This window comes from Haliotis rufescens, unplaced genomic scaffold (assembly GCF_023055435.1).
Source record: "Haliotis rufescens isolate VD_foot unplaced genomic scaffold, xgHalRufe1.0.p SCAF_1, whole genome shotgun sequence".
Lineage (NCBI taxonomy): Eukaryota > Metazoa > Mollusca > Gastropoda > Lepetellida > Haliotidae > Haliotis > Haliotis rufescens.
Genome location: NW_025963779.1, coordinates 12,877,458 through 12,901,337, shown reverse-complemented (window position 1 = coordinate 12,901,337; position 23,880 = coordinate 12,877,458). Strand labels below are relative to the sequence as shown.

The 23,880-nt window shown below is 39.2% G+C and overlaps 1 protein-coding gene across 2 annotated transcripts; it reads left to right on the top strand.

Moving 5' to 3' along the window:
- Positions 1-174: 174 nt before the first annotated feature.
- Positions 175-20,826, top strand: LOC124148144 (cholinesterase 1-like). Of its 2 annotated transcripts, XM_046519114.2 has the most exons (13): positions 175-522; positions 2,242-2,391; positions 4,863-5,019; positions 5,857-6,042; positions 7,211-7,416; positions 8,529-8,694; positions 10,128-10,306; positions 11,874-12,000; positions 13,501-13,663; positions 14,194-14,375; positions 16,456-16,603; positions 17,440-17,484; positions 18,159-20,826. In XM_046519114.2, the coding sequence occupies exons 1-13, from the start codon at positions 262-264 to the stop codon at positions 18,229-18,231; spliced, it is 2,043 nt and encodes a 680-aa protein (XP_046375070.2). In that variant the 5' UTR covers positions 175-261; the 3' UTR covers positions 18,232-20,826. The 2 variants fall into 2 exon arrangements, with proteins under 2 accessions (XP_046375070.2, XP_046375077.2); XM_046519121.2 differs by lacking the exon at positions 17,440-17,484 and having other exon boundaries at positions 176-522.
- The last annotated feature ends 3,054 nt before the right edge of the window (positions 20,827-23,880 follow it).

Below are 23,880 nucleotides of genomic sequence, written 5' to 3'. Positions count from 1 at the left end.
GTTCGTTATAACCGTAGTTTACTATAATTCCATAAATAGTTATTAATAACGACAAACTTATGTAAACTGGTTAGCGAATACGAACAACTGACATTGAGCTGAGTAAAATCGGAATCAGATCGCACATGAGTTATCGTTCTTGACACACCTGAACACAGGTGTGGAGAAATACCTTGATCACGTGACACCTTTAAGCATAACAGCCATATTCGTTTGTGACACGAAAATGGCTGCCCAAACGCGGAAGAGAGCAGAATAATAATGATACGACTGGGCATGGGGCCCGTTGGGGCCCTAATCTTGTTGTTTGTGATGTTAATGGGTGTGGTAAAAGTGAACTCCGCCTATAGTTACAGCGGAGACTATGTAACCACTGACACTGTATACGGTAAGGTGAAAGGGGTGAGAATAAAATCCAGTCTTGGGACCAAGTTCAACTGGCGCATCAACATGTTCCTGGGGATACCCTACGCTAAACGTATCGAACAGTACAGTGATTGGCGAAGAGAGTTCAGATTTAAGGTATTTACCTGTTTATTACCTGTTTTTATTAACACTCGAGAATGTTTGTAACATTGTTACGTGATTGTATATTAAGGTACTACAAGTAATTCGGAGTAATATTTGAAATGATTGGCTAATAAGTTAAAGATACCACAGTCGGCAATATTTCACCGGGTGACAAGCGGAGATACACCTTTTGGAAGGATGGGATGGACTTGCATTTAAGATCAATGGATAAACAGTTCGTTTTTGTGGGATCAGGTTAAAATGACACCGCTTTAGTCATGTTAGAACGGTGCAAACCATGCCTGTGGACAAAATGTATGACACCAGATTTCATTGGCTACGACAAGAACACATATATGTGTGTGAGAGAGAGAGAGAGAAAAGTATTGTAATATGAAAGAATCAGGTTTTCTTTAACTTCTTTGAATTAGCTACTTAAAAGTTAATCTGGAGTGCAGGTTTAAACGGCACCTCAGCAATATAGCACTGATTTTCAGGCGAAAACAGCATCCCATTGACTTAATACGGCTACTAATTTTCGGGCGAAATAGGCACCTCTATATTTAATAACGATAATCATGATAATAACGATTTATGTTGTAGAATATGTTTTCCTTGAACAGGGACACAGTCTGTTATCCACAGAAACATTTTTGTGATGTCGGCTGCCGACAAAAATGATATATACGAAATATCTATAAAATTACTATCTATTTCCTACTTACTAAAATATATATTAAAGTCCTGAAGTCCAATTTATTGACTTTTCTGCCAGACTCAGTTTCAGCTTGACATTGAGTTAATTTGAGTAAAGGTAATTAAAACTTCAAAGCACATGATGTGTTCAAAATAAGTTTCGTTGCGCCTCCCAGTAAGAATCGGCAAATAAATTGGAGTGGAGGCTAATTTCTAATGTAAACTTGTTTTAACATTTCACAATTATTTGTGTTTGCAAGCATGGCAAGTGACCATGTGAGTTTAATTTCATTTATTTTACTTCAAGCATGTAATGTTTTCACAGTAAGTTTAGCTGCACCTGCCAAAGAGTCAGCAAGTAAATTGGAGTGGAGGCTAATTTCTAATGTAAACTCATTTTAACATTTCACAATTATTTGTGTTTGCAAGTGACCATGTGAGTTTAATTTCATGTATTTCAGTACCAAGGTAAAAAAATAATAAGGTGCCGTTTTCACCGGGCAATAGTAGCCGTTTTTGCTTTAGGCGAGGTGCCTTTTTCGCTTGGTGCCATTTTGCTGAGGTGCTGTTTTAGCTATAACCCATTTATCTGTCATGCCTGGTGGGTATTGCATTCCATTAGTGGGTTTCTTTAACTTGTTTTTATCAGTGTAAGACTTACCTGTTTGGGTGTGATATATTGTATACTGGGAGCATGGGTCGTTGCTGAAACCCCACTTAACCTGGCCTATATGTGATTGTTTACCAGTTTAAAGGCTGACCATGGTCACTGCTGTGAGAACCACATTTGCTCATACCAGAAAAACGTGGTCAATGCAGAGTGAATTTTAGTGAGTGTGTTTATCATGTTAACATAGACCATGTGTAGACAGTCGCATGCTACAATTCAAAGAATATGATTCCAGCTTATACTTTGGCATGTGTGGTATTAAACTTTAAGCATATGACATGTTCTTTCAGTGACAGTCTTGTGCTATGTTGCAGTTTGACCATAATGATTCAGAGGAACTGGCAAGTGTATGTTTTTCTGTTTAGAATGCCGAGCCCCCCTCGTGGTATGGGATCTGGGACGCCACCTACCACCGGCCGGCCTGTCCCCAGCAGTTGTGGCTCATCAGGGAGACCCTCCCCCAGTACAGCGAGACCAGTGAGGACTGTCTGTACCTCAATATCTACACACCTGATGTAAGAGACAATTAGTTAGATGATAAAATGATTTACATTTACCATTGTTTCTTCTGTTATTGAAGTGTTTCTTCTGTTATTGAAGTGTTTCTTCTGTTATTGAAGTGTTTCTTCTGGGCAGCGAGAACGTAGAGGTGGCAACACTAGTCCTGGAATGAATTGCTGTTTTATATTAACATGAGTACCTGATAATGAATCCTAATACCTGTAGATATTAAGCAACCTTTGTTGTGACCATAACAAGTACGTTGAGTTTTCCTTCATGTCGATCCCCGGGCCGCATGATACCAAAAGACGTTAGAAGATGGTACTTGTTGACATGGTTGATACCCTGTCTGGCACTCGGCATTAAGGGCCATAAACAAGGACTGGTCGGCTCGGAGTCAGTATACTGTGTCTGAGTGGGGTATTCATGTTAAACTGCGGCATAGTATCTCAGCGCTATAAATCAGCATCAGTCGGGACTAAAGTACTCATGGAAATGAAAAAAAACTGTTTTGCTGGATTTAATAATCAACACAAAGCATTACGTAGATGTAAATACGAAATAACAAAACAACTGGAAAAGTACTAGACTGGATTTGCTAGTTTTATCTCAGTGCTCAATACAAAATGTACTTTACAGAAGGTAATTTGTAGGCACCTTCAACATTCAAAAATAAAACTAAGTCCAAATTGACATGGCAGAAACAGGCTATAGGTATTATGCAAACTAGCCTGGAAAAAAGTTATCAGAACAACAATAAAAGTAACAGCTATGTTTATGTACATAATAATAATGACATGTTAGTTGTTGTTTGAGAAGGGAATATGTTACTTTTACGTACTGATATTTTGACGATGATTCACTATCCCACAATGCCACTCACAAATCACTAACCACTGACAAATAACATGCACATGGGTTTCAAGCACCTGTTTTCACCTGTCGTCAAGGTGTCATAAGTCATGGACATTTACCTTGATCTACTAACACCTGGTTATGCTCAGTTTCACAATAGTCTGTTTTGTTCATATTTTTACACACCTTTACGTGTAAAAAGACATAAAAACCTTTGATACGCTGTATTTGTGCCAAGGCCAAATTAGTATTAATTGAGTTGTTTGAATATTTATATATTTTGTATATTAACTGCATTTATTTAAAATCTGAGATTGAAAAAAAAGTGTTTTTTTTTATTTCCGTGAGTACTTTAGTATAAGCAGCCACACACACATTTGCTGTATATGTGCAATAATCTTGGACGCGACATTGAACCCCCATTTCAACTCACCTCAGCTTTATGCTGATACGGCAGTTTGTGACACGTTAAGTACTGATATAGGCAATGCTGTGCTAATACGCATGAAAACATTTCTTTCAGACTAGAGAACTATTTGGTCTTAAATATGTCAAGTTGTAGCCATATTTATAGATTGATTATTTGATTTTCATCAACATTCAAAAAGAATGTGATCCTGGAGGCATTTGTTAATAAACAAACTGGGCATCTCAGTGTATTAACTACCCACAGATGTGATACATATGAAACATGAATGTTTGGTAGGACTATATGTAAAGTGTATTTAATCAAGTACAGCAAAGACATATATACATCTGTATAAGTCTTTGAGTAAAGGGGGGCACGGGTGGCCCAGTCGTCTAAGGCGCCGCGATTCGCTGTGCAGAGTTGCGTCCCTTGGGCAGGCCAGAAACCTATGATTGTGGGTTCGAATCCCGGTTCGCCCCGATTATGTTTCTAGGTTTGTCAGCACCATACCCATGCTCGTGGGTTTCACCGAAGTGGTAAACGTCTGAGACCTGCATCACTTCGGGCTTTCCTCCCACGTTAAGCTGACACGCCGTGATATAACTGGAATACTGTTAAAAGCGGCGTTAAACCCAACTCACTCACTCACTCACTCACTCACTTGGAGTAAAGCAAGAAGGAACTACATGTGGTGATTGTATTCTGTATGTCCTTATCATGCTTATGGACAATATAATAATGTGAGTAGTGTTCAGTAGTGAGGTGGTAGAGAAGTGACTTTAATAAATAATACCTGATTTCCTGAACATGCGACCCGTGAAGATTCCGGGGTAGAATAGGTCTTCAGCAACCCATGCTTGCCATAAAAGGTGACTATGCTTGTCATAAAAGGCGACTAACGGGTTCGGGGGGTCAGGCTCGCTGACTTGGTTGATGCATGTCATCGATCCCAATTGCGTGGATCGATGCTCATGATATCAACCACTGGATTGTCTGGTCCAGACCTGATTATTTACAGACCGCCGTCATATAGCTGGAATATTGCTTAGTGCGACCTTAAACAACAAACCAAAAACCAACCAACCTGAACATTCTACAGTAGTCTGGTATATTGCTGGAACTCTGTAAGTAATTTGTATTAATAATATATCTGTCAGTGTCAATAAAGTACAAACTGAAGCTGTTTATTTACAAACATGAATTTTTATTATTTTTCTTCAGAAAATTGATGATTTTGGAGGAACTAACTTGTACCCAGTGTTGGTGTTTATCCATGGAGGAGGCTGGACCATGGGGTCTGGACAGCAGTACCCTGGCATGTTCCTAGCAGACAGATCAGTCGTCGTGGTCACATTCAACTACAGGCTGAATGCTCTAGGTTAGTACAGCGGTATCGTGGTAGTTCCTGGCAGACAGATGAGTCGTCGTGGTCACATTCAACTACAGGCTGAATGCTCTAGGTTAGTACAGCGGTATCGTGGTAGTTCCTGGCAGACAGATGAGTCGTCGTGGTCACATTCAACTACAGGCTGAATGCTCTAGGTTAGTACAGCGGTATCGTGGTAGTTCCTGGCAGACAGATGAGTCGTCGTGGTCACATTCAACTACAGGCTGAATGCTCAAGGTTAGTACAGCGGTATCCTGGTAGTTCCTGGCAGACAGATCAGTCGTCGTGGTCACATTCAACTACAGGCTGAATGCTCTAGGTTAGTACAGCGGTATCTTGGTAGTTCCTGGCAGACAGATAAGCCATAGTGGTCACATTCAACTACAGGCTGAATGCTCTAGGTTAGTACAGCGGTATCCTGGTAGTTCCTGGCAGAGATCAGTCGTAGTGGTCACATTCAACTACAGGCTGAATGCTCTAGGTTAGTACAGCGGTATCGTGGTAGTTCCTGGCAGACAGATCAGTCGTAGTGGTCAAATTCAACTACATGAATCCGCATAGCTGATTCTTACAGAAGCCTGCACATTTGCTGTTTCATTCCTTCTCAACCTTTGATCTTAAATGGACAATGAATATGCATGAATTTCGATAAATGCCCTGTGCATGACGATACATGTGAGCAGAAAGGGAATTCCCTCGACTGCAATATTGGGATTCCCAGACATTCATGTTGCCAGGATTCCAGAAAAGTAAGGTGACCTACAGAGGTGTTTGGCTCTCTTTTGTGTCAGTGTGTCAACATTTCTAATCAGCATGAAACATTTACAGGGTTTCTCAGCACTGGAGATCAGCATGCCCCTGGAAACTATGGGATGTGGGATCAGATTCGAGCGCTAGAGTTCGTGAAGCGGACAATCACCGCATTCCGTGGCAACCCCAACTTGGTGACCATCATGGGGCAGAGCGTGGGGGCCGTCAGTGTGGGGCTCCATCTGCTGTCCCCCAGGAGTGGGAGTAAGTTGCTGTCATTTGGTGCTGCGTTAACTATTTATTCATGTGTATGTACAGAGTTGTGTCCCTTAGCATTGCCAGTAACATGGAATGTATTTTGAGCACACTCATCCACTGATATGTCAATTTGTCATTTGATATATAGTGATGCCAGTGACATGGAATGTATTTTGAGCACACTCATCCACTGATATGTCAATTTGTCATTTGATATATAGTGAGTGTCAAATTCATTTCAACATGCCTGTTCTGTAGAATTTTTTGTTGTAGTTTTGTCATTTTTTTAACCTTTATGTTTGTAAAGGCTGTTGTGTCTATTGATTTGTCGTTGTGAGTATACAAAACACTTAGGTTAGCTTGGTTAGGGTCAGGTGAGCTATTTTTCAAAATATTTTGCCTGAGATCTTGTGTTCCGACAGAAAATGTGTGTTCTGATGGTAAAAGTGTTTTCTGACAGGAAATGTGTGTTCTGATGGTAAAACTGTGTTCCGACAGGAAATGTGTGTTCTAATGGTAAAAGTGTGTTCCGACAGGAAATGTGTGTTCTGATGGTAAAAGTGTGTTCCTACAGGAAATGTGTGTTCTGATGGTAATAGTGTGTTCCTACAGGAAATGTGTGTTCTGGTGGTAATAGTGTGTTCCTACAGGAAATGTGTGTTCTGATGGTAATAGTGTGTTCCAACAGGAAATGTGTGTTCTGGTGGTAAAAGTGTGTTCCTATAGGAAATGTGTGTTCTGGTGGTAAAAGTGTGTTCCGACAGGAAATGTGTGTTCTGATGGTAAAAGTGTGTTCTGACAGGAGATGTTTGTTCTGATGGTAAAAGTGTGTTCTGATGGTAAAAGTGTGTTCTGACAGGAAATGTGTGTTCTGGTAGTATGTTCCTACAGGAAATGTGTGTTCTGATGGTAATAGTGTGTTCCTACAGGAAATGTGTGTTCTAATGGTAATAGTGTGTTCCTACAGGAAATGTGTGTTCTGGTGGTAATAGTGTGTTCCTACAGGAAATGTCTGTTCTGGTGGTAAAAGTGTGTTCCTACAGGAAATGTGTGTTCTGGTGGTAAATACGTTATTCTGATTGTTAGCATGTCTTCAGATGGTAACTGTATGACCTTTAGGTAAATGCGAAGTAAGGTGGTAAGAGCGCATTCTCATGGTGAATGTGTGTTGCAGACTTGTTCCACCGTGCCATCATGATGAGTGGGTCGGACCTGAGTGAGTGGGCCATCATGCCCTCTGACGATGCCAAGAACTATGCCAAGGCCCTCGGCTATGAGGTTGGCTGCCCCACTAATGACAACCAGCGTCTCATGGAATGTCTGCGGATGTATCGTAGCTACAATGAAATCGTCAACGCCTCTGCTCGGGTCATGATGAAGGTTAGGATTGAACCATAATTATGATTCTCCAGCTATAAGTATAAATTATGATGGATGTGATTTTATAAACAGTAAATTATTCTGAACATTTTAGCCTTGGCCATATTGGCAGTCCCATCACTAATCACAAGAATTAGAATTGGTCTTCAGCAACCCACTTTTGGGTGACTAACTGGATCGGATGGTCAAACTTAATGATTTGGTTGATGTATGCTACTGTATCCCTGTTGTGTAGGTTGATGCTTATGATGTCAATCACTGGATTGTCTGCTCCAGACTCTATTAGATACAGGCTGCAGCGCATAGCTGGAATATTGCTGACTGTGGTGTTAAACAACACACAGACAAACATTGGTACCTTCTCCTAGCACAAGCACTTTTTTGTACTAACATTTAGTCACTTATAAAGAGTTTGTCAGCAAAATAATTCAGGGAGTTTTGATATTTATGAGACAGACATAACACTTTCTGTTGTGGTGTTATTTATTGTCTGACATTACCAAGGCCGAGGTGACTGTATGTAATGTTGACTTGTGTCCACAATAACTTGTGAATGTGTTACATAAGGGTAAACGTTTGTGTCTTATAACTTATGAATAAACTTCACTAGGGTCTGTGAACATTAGGTGACATTGTACATGTTCGGTGAAGATGACTACATTTTATCAGTATCAGCTTCGACAGATGTTGCTGTTGTAATCAGATATTAGTAGCTACACATTCCAGCTGTCTGACCATGACTTGTGCAATGGTAAAATCAAATCTTAGTTCTCGCTACCGCTAAACAAAGATCTGAGGACATCCCATTGCAGGTCATGTCAGAATGACCTTTCATCTGACCAATCAGAGCGTCGCTTATCAGATCATGAAAATGACAGTTGGAATGTTAATTCTGATCATGCAACCTCGAAAAATGTAACACCGGGTATCCAGAACGATACTTATGGGCTTTATGACTGTATTCATACAATCTAGACCATCTGTTAGCCATTCCAGAATGTGCCTTTGCTTGTTTTTGTTCAGGTCAGTCTGACATGACCCGTAATGGGAGGTCCTCAGATCTTTGTTTAGCGGTAGGTCTGATTTGAATGGGATTGTGACCTGTGTTTCAGCCTGGCAAGGTGGGGAACCCGTGGGGTCCCGTGGTGGACGGGCAGGTGCTCGGGGTGGATTACTCCTTCCTGCCTGACCCCCCAAACATCATACGCCGCCAGGGACGTTTCAAGAAGATGCAGGTTTTGGCAGGCCTTGTCCTGGATGAAGGCTCATTTTTTATCCGTAAGTACTATAATGCATTTTCTTTGTTATCCCCATTCAAACATTTATTGGTAGGGGATATAGAAATGGACTCCATTCATCCATACTTCATGTTTCATTTCTGGATCATAACTTGTAACCTGTTCAATATGTCTTGCTGAAACGTCATGCACACATCACTTAACCAGTGCCGTTTGATACTGTGTTTTTCTTTCAATTATATTTTTTGTGTTTCCGAGGCAACAACTTGGACATAGGTTCACTGTGGATAGGGTTTGTTCACAAACATCAGGCATGTGCTAACGTAGCTGGTGCCTTTTGATGTTCAGGAAATTTGAAGTATTTATTTTTTTTAGTTTCCAGGGCATCTTCCTGAGGCAAGGGAGTTAACTGACTATAAAAGTCCAGTTTCCACCCTTGCCGAACAAGGCTAGAATTTCTGGGCTCGATCGTAATGCCACCAATAGCGATTAAAAGTTATGTCCAATCTATGTCCCTCCTATAGACCAATCAGATTCCACCTCTCATAATACTTGCATTTGATTCCAACAAATTGGCAGCTCCGAGACAAGACGATCTGATCGATATTTTAAAATCTATATGGTGATAAAATGGGTCTTACTAGTGAAGTGCATCAAATCAGGTGAGTACCTTCATTGGAAACATGAAAAGATTTGGGAAATATATCTTGACGCCGAGTTGACGGCAAACATGCTTTGCAAATCTTGCAATCAACCAAAATCTGCACGGCAGTTTACGAACATGATGTTGATTTCGTTATGCAAGTTTGATTGGACTATGCATAGACTCATTAGTCCAGCCAAAATATAACTCATTAATTCCAGCCTAGTTCAGCAAGGGTGGAAACTGGACTTTGATGGTCAGTTAACTCCCTTGTCTCAGGAAGATGTTTCCAAGGCAAAAAGTTCAAATGACATTCAAATGAGGTTAGGGTGCATTTCCAGAGTATTGATTCATAAATCATTTAACATCTCCTGGTGAAACTTTTATTCACATCAGATGTCATACATCAAATGTCAATTCTGGAGGTTTAAACAAAAATTCTTTTTTATTGTGGAAAAATCATAATCTAGAGTCTCTATGATGCTTTGTAATAATATTATCAATCTCTTTTGAATGAAAAGTTCTGTCTATTGAAAAGTACCATTTCTGGGTCACTTGATTTGAAGATATGGAGAACATACAACATGATGAAAAGCAGTGAGGAGCGTTACTGTTGACACTTGATTCTGGATCCATCAATATCGATCACTTGTACCTACTTACAAGCTTTAGGACTAACCAGTGTTGACTGGTATAATCAGACATATACATTATTACATACATATGCTTGTGATTGTGATTTTTATAGACATCATTTAATAAAGAGGGGGTTGATATTGAAGAGTTTTATGTTTGTTTTGATACATCTTTTCTTCTGTTACCAAATGCAGCCAACCTACAAAATCTCCTGGATGGTGTGACTCCAGACCAGTTCGACAATATCTTAAAGGAATTTCTTCGTGACCGAGGTATCGTGGACATGTCCAATGCCATTGATGCTCTTTCATATGAATACACGTACTGGCCTGAGCCAAAGAACTACAGCCAAGTCAGGCAGATGTTGACAGATGTAAGTCTCCTCTCTTGAACTTATTTCTGTCTTGTGAACATTATAATAAATATAAGCTACAATATTTAACCATAATCATAAGCATCTTCTGCTAAAAGCGTAGTCCATTGTATGATTCTGAATATATCAAAAGCAAATGTTTGCAAATCACTATCAAATACTGATGATACCAGGGCCCATTTGCACAAAGCGATCTTAGCACTAAGACTATTGTAAGCCTATGTTAAAGTATGGGAGTTAAGATCATCTTAGCGCTAAGATCGCTTTGTGCAAGTGGGTCCAGGTGTCAATGAAAAGATGAGGGTATTCTGTACCGCCGGTTGCACCCCATCACTTGTAATTACCGATATCAATAGAACACTTCTGTGTATTTAAGGTACATAATATCAAGCCAAAGATATGTATTATTTATATGATTGATCAGACTGCTTCAAGTTTTGTATAGTTGAACAAATTATTTTGCATGTTTTTATTTCAATGGACAGTTCCTTAGAAAATTAGGGCCAGGTTATGGGGTGGTTTGATTCAGTTTACTCATGGGATAAGTCAGTGATCCAAGAAAGTACCTGGGAATGTTTGTCTTCAAAATTCATTGAAAAACTATCTGACAGAATCTTGTTAATATATACTACTCAAAGTTTCATAATATCAAAAACTCATCTAAACAAAATAACAATGGAAATATCCAGGTACATAAAGATTGGGTAATCCCTATAGAACCTCAATTTCATGCTGAACGGACAGAGGCTGGTATCACCTGATATCTCAGACAGGCATGTTTGGATTGGGCTGAAAATCACATCACTTGGACAGACCAGCACTTTTCTCAAGATACTGTCTTGACCTCACAGATTGTCATGCCCAAGTGTGGTGTACAAACGTAGCTGAACATGACTGCTATGGTGGGGGCTCAGTCATGATTTGGGGTGGGATCAGTAGAGCTGGGAGAATGAATCTCCATGTTCTACAGCGGAGCATGATGACAAGTCTGCGCTATAGGGATGACATTCTGGATCTATTCGTGAGACCATATGGAGGTGCAATCTGCCCGGACTTATCCTCATGTACATCGCACAACCTCATCGTGACAGAGTGGTTGATGCCTTCTTAGAATGGGAGACTTTTGTCCGTATGGAGTGGCCAGCCCGGTCACCAGACTGCATCCCTATTGAACACATGTGGAACCAGCTGCAGATCGCCATCTTACGGTGCCCTGTCCTTCTGGCAACTCTAAAGGAACTCGCAATGTCTTACTGTGTTTGGGGGGACAATGAATTTGTTTACATGATTTTCTGATGTTTCAGTTTTGGTCAGATACTATTATTGTACATTGTGGGGCACATGACAATGGACTTTTGTTCATTAAACATGTCTTCACACAATATTGTCTTTGGCTATTTGAACAGATGCACACTATTTGACATATTACCTTTTAAGGCAGTGGTCCTAAGCAAACTTGAGTAGTATAAATGTAGAGTATTTCCGATAATGCTGATCTGAAATGTATTTGTTAAAATATTTCCATCAGTCTTGTAATTGATCATGGTAACTGTGTGATGGTTTTCAGCTGATGTCGGACTACATGTTCGGGACAGGTGTCAATGAGATGATGCGATCCCAGGTTATCTACAACACAACCTATTTCTATGTGTTCAAGTATAAGTCCTGGAACGACTTCCTTCCACCATGGAGAGGTGAGGTCGTTTGTGCTCTTCTTGGTTAGATTCATCTTTCAGTAACTAACTTGTTCAAAACTTGTGAGATAAGATTAGAAGACTTAGTAAAGGTTCAAGGAGTCAATTATATCCAATTGATTTAGGCCACAATTAAATATTACTAGCTTTTCATCCATGCCAGGCTCACCCCCCAACACCCTGCCTCCTATAATTCTTTTTGTCCCAAAGTAAGTAAACTTCGTTTATGACGAACATGCTTACAACAAACTGACAATATGACAAACTGTTTCTTTTGTCTCAGCCATTTGCTGTATATATGGGGTATATATGCTTATAACTTATATTAGTGGTCCCTCTTAGCATGCTTAGTTTGTTATGGGGGGCATAGGTGGCCCAGTCATCTAAGGCTCCGCGATTCATGAATCCCAGTTTGCCCTGATGTTTCTAGGTTTGTCAGCACCATACCTGTCTGAGATCTGCATCCCTTCGGGCTTTCCTCACACGTTAAGCTGACATGCTGTGATATAACTAGAATACTGGTAAAAGCGGCATATAACCCAACTCACTCACTCACTCACTCACTCACTCACTCACTTCGTTATGCCTGTAGTTAACTGTACCTATGGACCAAGAAAATCGCTACATGTGTACTTTATGTTTAATGAAATTATTCAAATAATGTCAGGTATGATAGCAATCAACAAGCAATAAAACATTGACCATTCTGCTCCACCTGATAATCAGGACTTAGCCATGTTAACTGCATTTCCAAAAACTGTTACACGTCTGTGTTTGGAATAGATTTGTCAATAGATAGTTGACAGTTCACATACATATTTGCCTTGTGCAGTTTAATTAATCAAAAATAACGTCCAAAATATATGTATGTAAGAAAAGATACCTCCCAACTCATATTTTGTAAATAACTTTATTAAAATCTAATAATTTATTGTGGTGTGCTGAATCTCAATTTGTGTTGGTGCCTGTTGTCTGGTGGTTTGGGATTCAGAGCATAAATAGGGTACTTAGCACCCAATGTTTGTCATAACCAGCAGCTACAATTGAAGATTTAATGGTCACATTGACATATAATATTTGAGTTAAGGACCAAGATGACAGATCATAAGACCTAGCTGATTTTGACCCGTGAAGATTCCGTGTTAGAATAGGTCTTCAGCAACCCATATTTGCGTAAAGGCGACTAATGGGATCGGGTGGTCAGGCTCGCTGACTTGGTTGATACATGTCATCGATCCCAATTGCGTGGATCGATGCTCATGATGTCAATCACTGGATTGTCTGGTCCAGACTCGATTATTTTACAGACCGCTGTCATATAGCTGAAATATTGCTGAGTGCAGCGTTAAACAACAAACCAAACCAAAAAACCTAGCTGATTTTATATTCTGGAGCCCAAATGTCTGTCCTGTGCTGGATTTCTTGCAGACTACAGTAATAAAGTTGATATGGCACACAAAGTAAAACCCAACTCACTCACTCACCATTTTGGTGCTTCAGGTGTGGCACATGGACAAGACTTGCAGTATGTATTTGGGCTGCCATATTTCAACGAGACCTACATAAATATGACCGGTCTGAGACCTCGGCAGGAATATGACTTGAATGACCGCAACATCAGCGAATACATGATCAACATGTTCACTAACTTCACAACCAGAGGGTGAGTGTACATCGCACCACAATCAGCCAATCATCTACAGTTATCTTCATTTTATCACAACTGTCACATGACAGTCATCTACAGGTATCAAATGACTCTGACAGTCATTCATAGTAAGTCACCACATAACAGCCATAGCCAATGATTTTAGAACCCCATGAAGACCTGTGTTAGCATTGGCCCTCAACAGCCCATATTTGTCGCCAGAAGCATGTAACACAATCAGGTGGTCAGACTCACCCACTTGGTTGATGCATGTCATCGTATCAAACTAGATCAATGATGTCAATCACTTGATTGCTTGGCTCAGACTTGATGATGTAGACTGCCAAATTATAGCTAGAATATTGCTTAGTGTGACATTAAACAACAAATATTTCCGGATATCACACCAGTCATAGTCAATCATCGTCAGCCTTGACAACATTCATAATTTTCAGACTTCAGATTAGCTTCACAGCCAGCCATTGATAACAGTGTTTACCATGTTTAAGTTGTCCTGAATGTTAATCAGTTGTGTTGTTTTCCAGTGATCCAACCCCACGTGACCGTCCCATCAAAGACTTCCGCAATGCCACATGGTTAAGTTACAACCCCAAAAACCATAGTTACTTGAGTATTACCAACAAGTCTGAGAACCTGACCAACTTCAGACAGAAACAGTATGCCTTCTGGACAGAATACTTCCCTAAAGTCTCAGGGAGAGATTTATGTGAGTATAATGGACAACGTTTGTATGTTGGTCAATGGATGCCAGTTAACCTGAAAGTCTTATTACAAGCCTGAATAGTGATAACATGTATGGACACACCGCCAAAAAAGTTTGAAATTTTACTAGCCCATAGGATACCTTTAACATGAGACAAACTGATTTGTCCAATGACCAAGTGCCAATTTGCACCCCTGATTGGTACATGAAATGATCAGGGTTAGGCAGTGAACAATAGATGATATTGTTTCAAGATGTATGATTATCAGGTTTGGCAGTAATATAAATGCTTTTAACTGCATTGTATTCCAGCTTTTTAGAGTCAATGAATCTGTAAAAGTACTTATATGAAATAAAATGCCCCAATGAAATAAAGTTCCTTCAGATTGCCATTTGTCATGGTAAGCAAGGTTCGTTCAGATTGCCATTTGTCTTGGTGAGCAAGGTTCCTTCAGATTGACATTTGTCAAGGTAAGCAAGGTTCCTTCAGATTGACATTTGTCATGGTGAGCAAGGTTGCTTCAGATTGACATTTGTCTTGGTAAGCAAGGTTCCTTCAGATTGACATTTGTCATGGTGAGCAAGGTTCCTTCAGATTGACATTTGTCATGGTAAGCAATGTTCCTTCAGATTGACATTTGTCTTGGTAAGCAAGGTTCGTTCAGATTGACATTTGTCATGGTAAGCAAGGTTCGTTCAGATTGACATTTGTCTTGGTAAGCAAGGTTCCTTCAGATTGACATTTGTCATGGTGAGCAAGGTTCGTTCATATTAACATTTGTCATGGTAAGCAATGTTCCTTCAGATTGACATTTGTCATGGTAAGCAAGGTTCGTTCATATTGACATTTGTCTTGGTAAGCAAGGTTCCTTCAGATTGAGATTTGTCATGGTAAGCAAGGTTCCTTCAGATTGACATTTGTCATGGTGAGCAAGGTTCGTTCAGATTGACATTTGTCATGGTGAGCAAGGTTCGTTCAGATTGACATTTGTCATGGTAAGCAAGGTTCGTTCAGATTGACATTTGTCTTGGTAAGCAAGGTTCCTTCAGATTGACATTTGTCATGGTAAGCAAGGTTCCTTTTTAAAGCCATTTGTCTTGGTAAGCAAGGTTCGTTCAGGCTGACATTTGTCTTGGTAAGCAAGGTTCCTTCAGATTGCAATTTGTCATGGTAAGCAAGGTTCGTTCATATTGACATTTGTCATGGTAAGCAAGGTTCATTCAGGCTGACATTTGTCTTGGTAAGCAAGGTTCCTTTAGATTGACATTTGTCATGGTAAGCAAGGTTCGTTCATATTAACATTTGTCATGGTAAGCAAGGTTCCTTCAGATTGACATTTGTCTTGGTAAGCAAGGTTCCTTCAGATTGCAATTTGTCATGGTAAGCAAGGTTCGTTCATATTGACATTTGTCATGGTAAGCAAGGTTCGTTCAGGCTGACATTTGTCTTGGTAAGCAAGGTTCCTTCAGATTGCAATTTGTCATGGTAAGCAAGGTTTGTTCATATTAACATTTGTCATGGTAAGCAAGGTTCCTTCAGATTGACATTTGTCTTGGTAAGCAAGGTTCCTTCATATTAACATTTTTCATGGTAAGCAAGGTTCCTTCAGATTGACATTTGTCTTGGTAAGCAAGGTTCCTTCAGATTGACATTTGTCTTGGTAAGCAAGGTTCCTTCAGATTGACATTTGTCATGGTAAGCAAGGTTCCTTCAGATTGACATTTGTCATGGTGAGCAAGGTTCCTTCATATTGACATTTGTCATGGTAAGCAAGGTTCGTTCATATTGACATTTGTCATGGTAAGCAAGGTTCGTTCAGATTGACATTTGTCATGGTAAGCAAGGTTCCTTCAGATTGACATTTGTCTTGGTAAGCAAGGTTCCTTCAGATTGACATTTGTCATGGTAAGCAAGGTTCCTTCAGATTGACATTTGTCATGGTAAGCAAGGTTCGTTCATATTAACATTTGTCATGGTAAGCAAGGTTCCTTCAGGCTGACATTTGTCTTGGTAAGCAAGGTTCCTTCAGATTGACATTTGTCAAGGTAACATGGTAAATGATGATAACTCATTGTTTTACAGTTGCCTTTGGGACAACAGTATCTCCAGAAGCAGTACAGACATCATCATATGAGATCTCAACCTGGGCCCTGGTTGCAGCAGGGGCTCTCTTGATCATCATCATCATTGCCGTCTGTATTGTCCTGGCCAGAAAAACAAGGACTAAAAAGTATTGATATTGTTATCTATCTGCCTTGATAATTGTGAAGTTTGTTCACATCAGAAGTGATATTTGTCAACTATTTCATTTCATTTTTATTCTCTACTTTGCATGTCTAATTTATTTCTTATGACTGAAAAAGTATATTCCTCTAATACCATAAGTTTGAGGAATCTTTAGTATTCCCTTTTTCATTTGTAGGCTTCAATGGGTCATATATATAGTCCTGTGGATAAATTGGATTTAAATATATCATTTAATTACGTACTTTGTTTCTTCATTGTTCATTCCATCCATCTGTGTGTAGTTCCTCTTAGATTGTTTTCTGCAATGATAATGAATAAAGATAATGAATTATTACAGTGAATTCAGAGCTGCCCAATGTTTGTGCTTCCTAACCCCACATGCAAGTCGACTCATCTGTGAACTGAGTTTATTGCAGAACATAGTTCATAATACATTGTCTACTTAATAATTTTTATTCTACTTCTTATCTCAAGGTGTTGCTATCGATTAAATCATTCTAATTCTCATAGTGGGATCCTTTCAAATATCAGGATTCAATACTACAGATAAAAAAATAATTACTATTGGCTTCATGTAGCTGGTACATATCATCCTGTCCAAAGAAATCATTGGTGTGGTAACATGTATTCATATCAATATGCAGATCTTTAGATCTTCAAGAATGATATGTTCATGTACCTTTGTATCTGTGACTTACATGAGACATTGTAGAAACAAATATTGCAGTTCACAGGTCTGTCTGATTAGTGCTTTCCCTCCAAGCATTTTCCCCTCTGTTGTTACTTGCTTAAGAAGGTCCTGTGGCTTTCTTTCTTTAGTTATGAGACGAAATATAGACCAGCTAGAACCAGAGAGGCAGACAGGTAAGATTGACTTCAACTGATGCTTTAACACAGTGCTAGCTGGGGCAGGATTGTCTCCCTTGGTTCTTCCATCATGGGGCGTGTTTTAGAAGGATGAATGTGTTATGAGGAACCTGTCATCATATATCTGAAATTTCATTTGATGTTAGATAATAACATTCAAGCATTGAAGATGACATTATTGTGGTAATTATGATGTATGAGTGTCTCATCCTGCTGAACTAAACTAAACTAAAATCTGATTATTACTTTGATAAATTTTTGTGATATATTTTCAAGAGAGAATTCAAATTACAAATGATTTACTTAAAAAAGAAATGATTATCATAAGAATTCTATCCTCAAATAACTTACACCATGTCACCATTTCCTCTGTTACTAGTCTTTGTTTTGTATGGTAACTTACAAATGTGTACAACATAGATGAAAGCATAAGTGATATCAATATGAATATTTTAAGGAAGTCATTTTTTTTCAGGTGGATCTAATGTTTTCAACATTGATAGAAAGCACATGTCTTTCCTAATTCTCTTGTGAGGGCAGCTCTGAATGCCAGTTTAACATTTGTTAGGATTTATAAAGGAAACTAATCTGAAACAGATGTGCTTTGTTTCTTGATTTATACTTAATATTCTGTTTTTTGAATGACGACCTCAATTCTTGCATCATTTCAGGTACGATAAACGTGGTTACGGAGGATCGACAAACTCAAAACTTAGTAGCATGACGAATGTGTCTCGGTGCTGAGCTTGCTAAGATGCCTTACCTGCCCACCTACCTCGCACCTGTGTCGTCTCCCCTTTTACACATATTATTGATTACAGATATGCTTTGTGCAAGCAGACTTGTTTTTGCCTTAGATTAATTGATATTTTGAGCCAGACAAGTTAAAGCATGCATGTATTGTAAGATAAGACATTCCTGTTCTTTGGTAGAACTTTAGCCCATCCTGAAAACCGGAATTCTTTTTGGGTGTGTTCTCTTTCATATTTTTTTGTTCTACAAAATGCTTCAATTTTGGTATGTACTTTATCTGATGTGATGAGATTTATGAACATTCATTCACCTTTGCCTTCTGTGGAAGACATTAATACTTTATGAATTTATACGGTTGTCTCCTGCTCTGCATGGCTAGTCCACACTAAAATGTGGTCCTTGCCTTACAGTATGATACATAATGAAATGTTAAAATTATGTAGATGAAACCTGCAGATTTTGTTTTTAAGTATTCAGTGTAATATGATAATTGTTGAAGTAATGAACAAACAAATAGGCATAAATTTGCTAGTGCTGTTATTTCAAAATCTGTTTTACTTAAAAGTAGTTTGTTCATACAGAATGAGTAGATATAATTGCTCTGCTGACGTTTTCTTTCTCATTTGTTATTGTGTAACTATTACTACTGCAAGACTGTAAGGGACCAGAAAAGAAGTGTTCAGTTATACTGAACAGTCCAAGTAGTTAAGGCAGTTGAGAGTCCTATAAGAAATTGAGAGACAAGTGTGAGAATTATTTAAGTAAGACAAAAAGATTTTGCATGACATTTTTGTATATTTATCATAATGACAATTTGAATTTTCTATGAAACTGAAGTTTATAGTTGTTGCAGTAGATTTTCTATGTATCAAATTGACTTCCGATGTCATTAATACTTAGATCTTTATTTCTGACATGATACCTATCTGCATGAAGATAGGACAAACCCTCCATAGGAAGTTGTGTCAGTTGAACCCTGAGAAAACTTTGGGCTGATCTAAAATGATTTGACTTCATGTCTTTTCCACTATTCAGCAATTTTGATTTTAACAAAAGCAAACCAATATGACACAAATATTTTTTGGAAGGTACTCCATTTTGAGCCAAGATCCCATGACACATGGGAATGACTGAGTGTATTAAATATTCACACTAATATATCAGCACAGCTTTTATTGTTTCCATTCAGAACTTCTTGTTTATGTTTATATTCAAAATACAGAAATCATGCTCTGAATGCTTAGCTGGCTAGATAAATTAGAAGCCTAGATGGTGATTGGCTGATTGGAATGTCCATCAAAGGTGACCTCCTATGCAAGTTATGTCAGATCTTCATGCAGAGATGTATTCTATCATAGTAAAAGATCAGATTCTAATGATATTGACCGACTTCAAGTAAGGAAAGTTGTCAGGGGATAAATTGAAATCTCGGTGTCTTTACCTGTCAGGGTGTAAGGTGTACATGTGAATTGACTCTGTCAACTCCATGGACTGCAGAGAAATCAGTATTTATTTCCTGTACTGGTTAGGATAATTGTGTCATGAAATGTACAAATTACATCATTTGATACCCATGTCCACCATGGCCTTTTTGTATATAAAATGATAATGTAAATATTGATGACATTGATCAGTCTTTTTAGAGTAGCTGCGGTTGAGGTTGTCATTAATTGTTAAAGACACCGACAACAGGAAACTTATCTCTGAAGTGTTGCTACCACATCCATCATTGAGCCAGATTACGGGGCTATAGCTGGCTCTTCAGCATTCTCAGTTCTAGAACACTCTTTACAGTTCAGCAATCTTGAGTCTGTATCGTTGTCATATTAGTGTATTGTTTTACTTACACTTCGAAAATTAATTGAAAATATATAAGAGCAATAGTTTAAGTAGACTCTTTAGCTTCACTGTGTTATCTATACCTACATAGTTGCAATCTCAGTTACACTGATCATTTTGATTGTGATATCATTTGACGAAAAGTTTGATTTTCAATGCAGCTGTTAATGATCATGTAAATATATATGGCAGCACAAGATCATCTCATATGTTCTTTGTATTTCTCATCCAGTCCAATTGTGTTTTTTTATGAATTGTTCCTTTTTTAATTGTGTGCTGGATACAATATGAATACCCCTCTACCTTAACATTTTTATTATTTGTTCTGAGAAAACATTCCATTTTTAATATGATTTATGAAATCTTATTTTGACATGTCATTTTTCTGCTCAGTTTCACTTATTCAAAGCAATATTCATTTTTGTAATGATTTGAAAGTTATTTGATCTGCGATTAAATTAGTGACCTGATGAAAAGTCAGTGATATGAATATTGTAAGCTGAAAATGGATTGAGACCTGATGAAAACGTAACTTGAAAAACGAAAATTCTGAAACAGTATCGCAAGACAGGAAATTTTGCCTTAGAATCAGTTCATAATCATTGCTCTATACAGTGTTGGTTCCGTTATAAATATATTGTTACCAGTGTTAATTTCTACAATGTGTTTTCTTCGATACTCATGTGTATATAATTCAAGATAATTTCATAGTTTGTACATTGTCATAATAAATTCATCCTTTTGTAATCGTTGTCTTGTCATACATGACTTTAGTCACATCTTGTTCTTTGCTGTTTTCCAAGGGTTGTGGGGTAGCCAAGGCATTAAAGCATTCGCTTGTCACACTGAAGACCCGGTTCGATTCCCCACATGGGTACAGTGTGTGAAGCCCATTTCTGGTGTCACCCGCCCTGATATTGCTGGAATATTGCTAAAAGTGGTGTAAAACCATACGCACTCACTTTGCTGTTTTCCAAGGATTTACCCCGTGGGGTTCCTGGGTTAGAACAGATCCCAGCAACCAATGCTTGACCTATGATGCTACTTTTTGGTTTTTGTTGCAGCGACCGAAAAAATATCCTATCACAATTCGAGTATTCCTTCCAGCAACTCGTGGGCGGTCGGGTAGCCTAGTGGTTAAAGCGTTCGCTCGTCATGCTGAAAACCCGGGTTCGATTCCCGGCATGGCATATGCCTGTGTTATTGTGCTATCCACTGAGATACCAGTTTAATATGGATACCAGACTCAGACACATATAATACTGACTCCGAGCCGACCAACCTTGTTTTATACGAATACCCTTTTTACTAAGCGCCAGGAAGGGTAACAGAAAGTAACATATAGTTTAACCTCCTTTGGTGTGACGCGACGTGGATGGCCCCACCATCCGCTCTCCGGGAAAACGCTCTATTTACTACACCACTATTTATGAATAGATTACCGATTTCAAACTTACAATGTATATTTTTTAAAGAGGTTGGTGTTACACTTTGTGTGTGTGTGTGTGTGTGTGTGTGTGTGTGTGTGTGTGTGAGTGTGTGTGTGTGTGCGTACGGGGGTATATTGCAATACGATCACTCCGTAGAAAAGGGCATAGCTTAGCGAAACTGGGTATGCAGTCTTGTTGATAATTCACTGTCCACTCGTGTGTTTCATCTCTCCCTGCTTCTTTTTAGATCTGTCTACGCGGGAAACGCTAATTCCACACCTAAAATGATGTCATACTCTGACCATGCTCTTTCTCATCTCCAATACGACTTCAACCCCCAAAATAAAATCACGAAAAATTCGCATGTTTTTAGAAATTTGTCACAGTATCTACTATTTCACTTCCATTCACAACATTCTAGATTCCCGTTCCAATATCTAGCAATTGTGTATAAAGTGTGAGTACACCAGTTGCGATTCTGTAAAACTAACGCCAATCAAAACTTCAACGAAAGTTAATTCATATAATATAATGTCATCTATTTTTTTCTAAATTGAAATGGCTGACTGCATACTATTTCTAAAGGGTGCCAACAAATCCCAACTGTTATGCGAGAGTATGTGTAGGTTTGTATAAGTCGCAGTCCACACTATTTATGTCACGGTTGCCTGTAAATAACCAATAGTGTGTTCGAGGCTTACTCTAACTGGGTACCAACGAGGTTTGACCAGTGAAGTTCCGGTTTAGAATAGGTCTTCAGCAACTTATGCTTGCCCTAAAAGGCGACTATGCTTGTCGTGAGAGGCGACTAACGGGATCGGGAGGTCAGGCTCGCTGACTTGGTTGATGCATGTCATCGTATCTCAATTGCGTGGATAGATGCTCATGATATCAATCTCTGGATTGTCTGGTCCAGAGACAATGATCCACACCGTCGGGTCACGATGACACACGTTGAGGCAGAGAACACGTTGTGACCACGTGACCCTCTCCAATCGCAGCAAACTACAAGCACGAGGTATTGGGAACCCATTCTGCCTAGGTATCCTTAACAGCAGGAACACATCGACGAATGTTGTTGTTGCTTTAAGTGTTTAAGAGGTCGCCTTCTGCCCTAGCGATTTCGGCTGACCTGTCCTCCTTTTGAAGTCTGTGTGTGAGTAGGGTACACATATCCATTGTGAGTTTTAGTATTGATAAAATTGCTGTTTTTTTGATAAGATTAATAAGTTCGGATATTGGTACAATTTCATTCTTTTATCTTCGGTTGCCCTGTTTATATACGTTCGAGTAGCTGTTCATCTCAAACAAACCTAGAAACGTTATCGGGGCGAATAGGATTCGAACCAACAACCATTGGTTTCTGGCGTGCCCAAAGTACGCAGTTCTGCACGGCGAATTGCGTCGCCTTGAGACCTCCCCCAACCCCCACCCACCCCAACCACCCACAAACGCACACACATACATATGATATTATCAGAAATAGAGTTAGTTTGGCCCTCGCTACTGTGTGTGTCTCTTGGCTTCAGGAGATATACGACAGATAGCGGATCTAACTGCAATTCTTGTTTTAAACGAGCCCGGCCTTGAAATTCCAGCAACGAGTGAGCATTTGGAATCAGGTTGATTGCAAGATGGGCATACCTTGTCATGACGCTTTTTGTGACCGAGTCTGAGGCGTGAGATGGCTAATTGAATTTTGTGTAGAAATCTGCCATTCACTTCCATTCATAACTTTCTAGATTCCCGTTCCCATATCTAGCAATAGTGTATTAAGTGTGAGTACACCAGTTGCGATTCTGTAAAACTAACGCCAATCAAAACTTCAACGAAAGTTCATTCATATAATTTAATGTCATCTATTTTGTCCTAAATTGAAATGGCTGACTGCATACTATTTCTAAAGGGTGCCAACAAATCCCAACTGTTATGCGAGAGTATGTGTAGGTTTGTATAAGTCGCAGTCCACACTATTTATGTCACGGTAGCCTGTAAATAACCGAATCAAGACCAAGACGATTGATTGATATGTAAGAGTGAGTGAGTTATAGTTTTACATCGCATCGGCAATGATATGTAAGAAGACACCCGATCAACCTATAGCCACCGAGCCTGACCACCACATCCGGTTTAGTCACTTCTTATAGTGAGTGAGTGAGTTTGGTTTAACGCCGCTTTTAACAGTATTCCAGTTATATCGCGGCGTTTCAGCTTAATGTGGGAGGAAAGCCCGAAGTGATGCAGGTCTCAGACGTTTACCACTTCGGTGAAACCCACGAGCACGGGTATGGTGCTGACAAACCTAGAAACATAATTGGGGCGAACCGGGATTCGAACCCACAATCATAGGTTTCTGGTGTGCCCAAGGGGC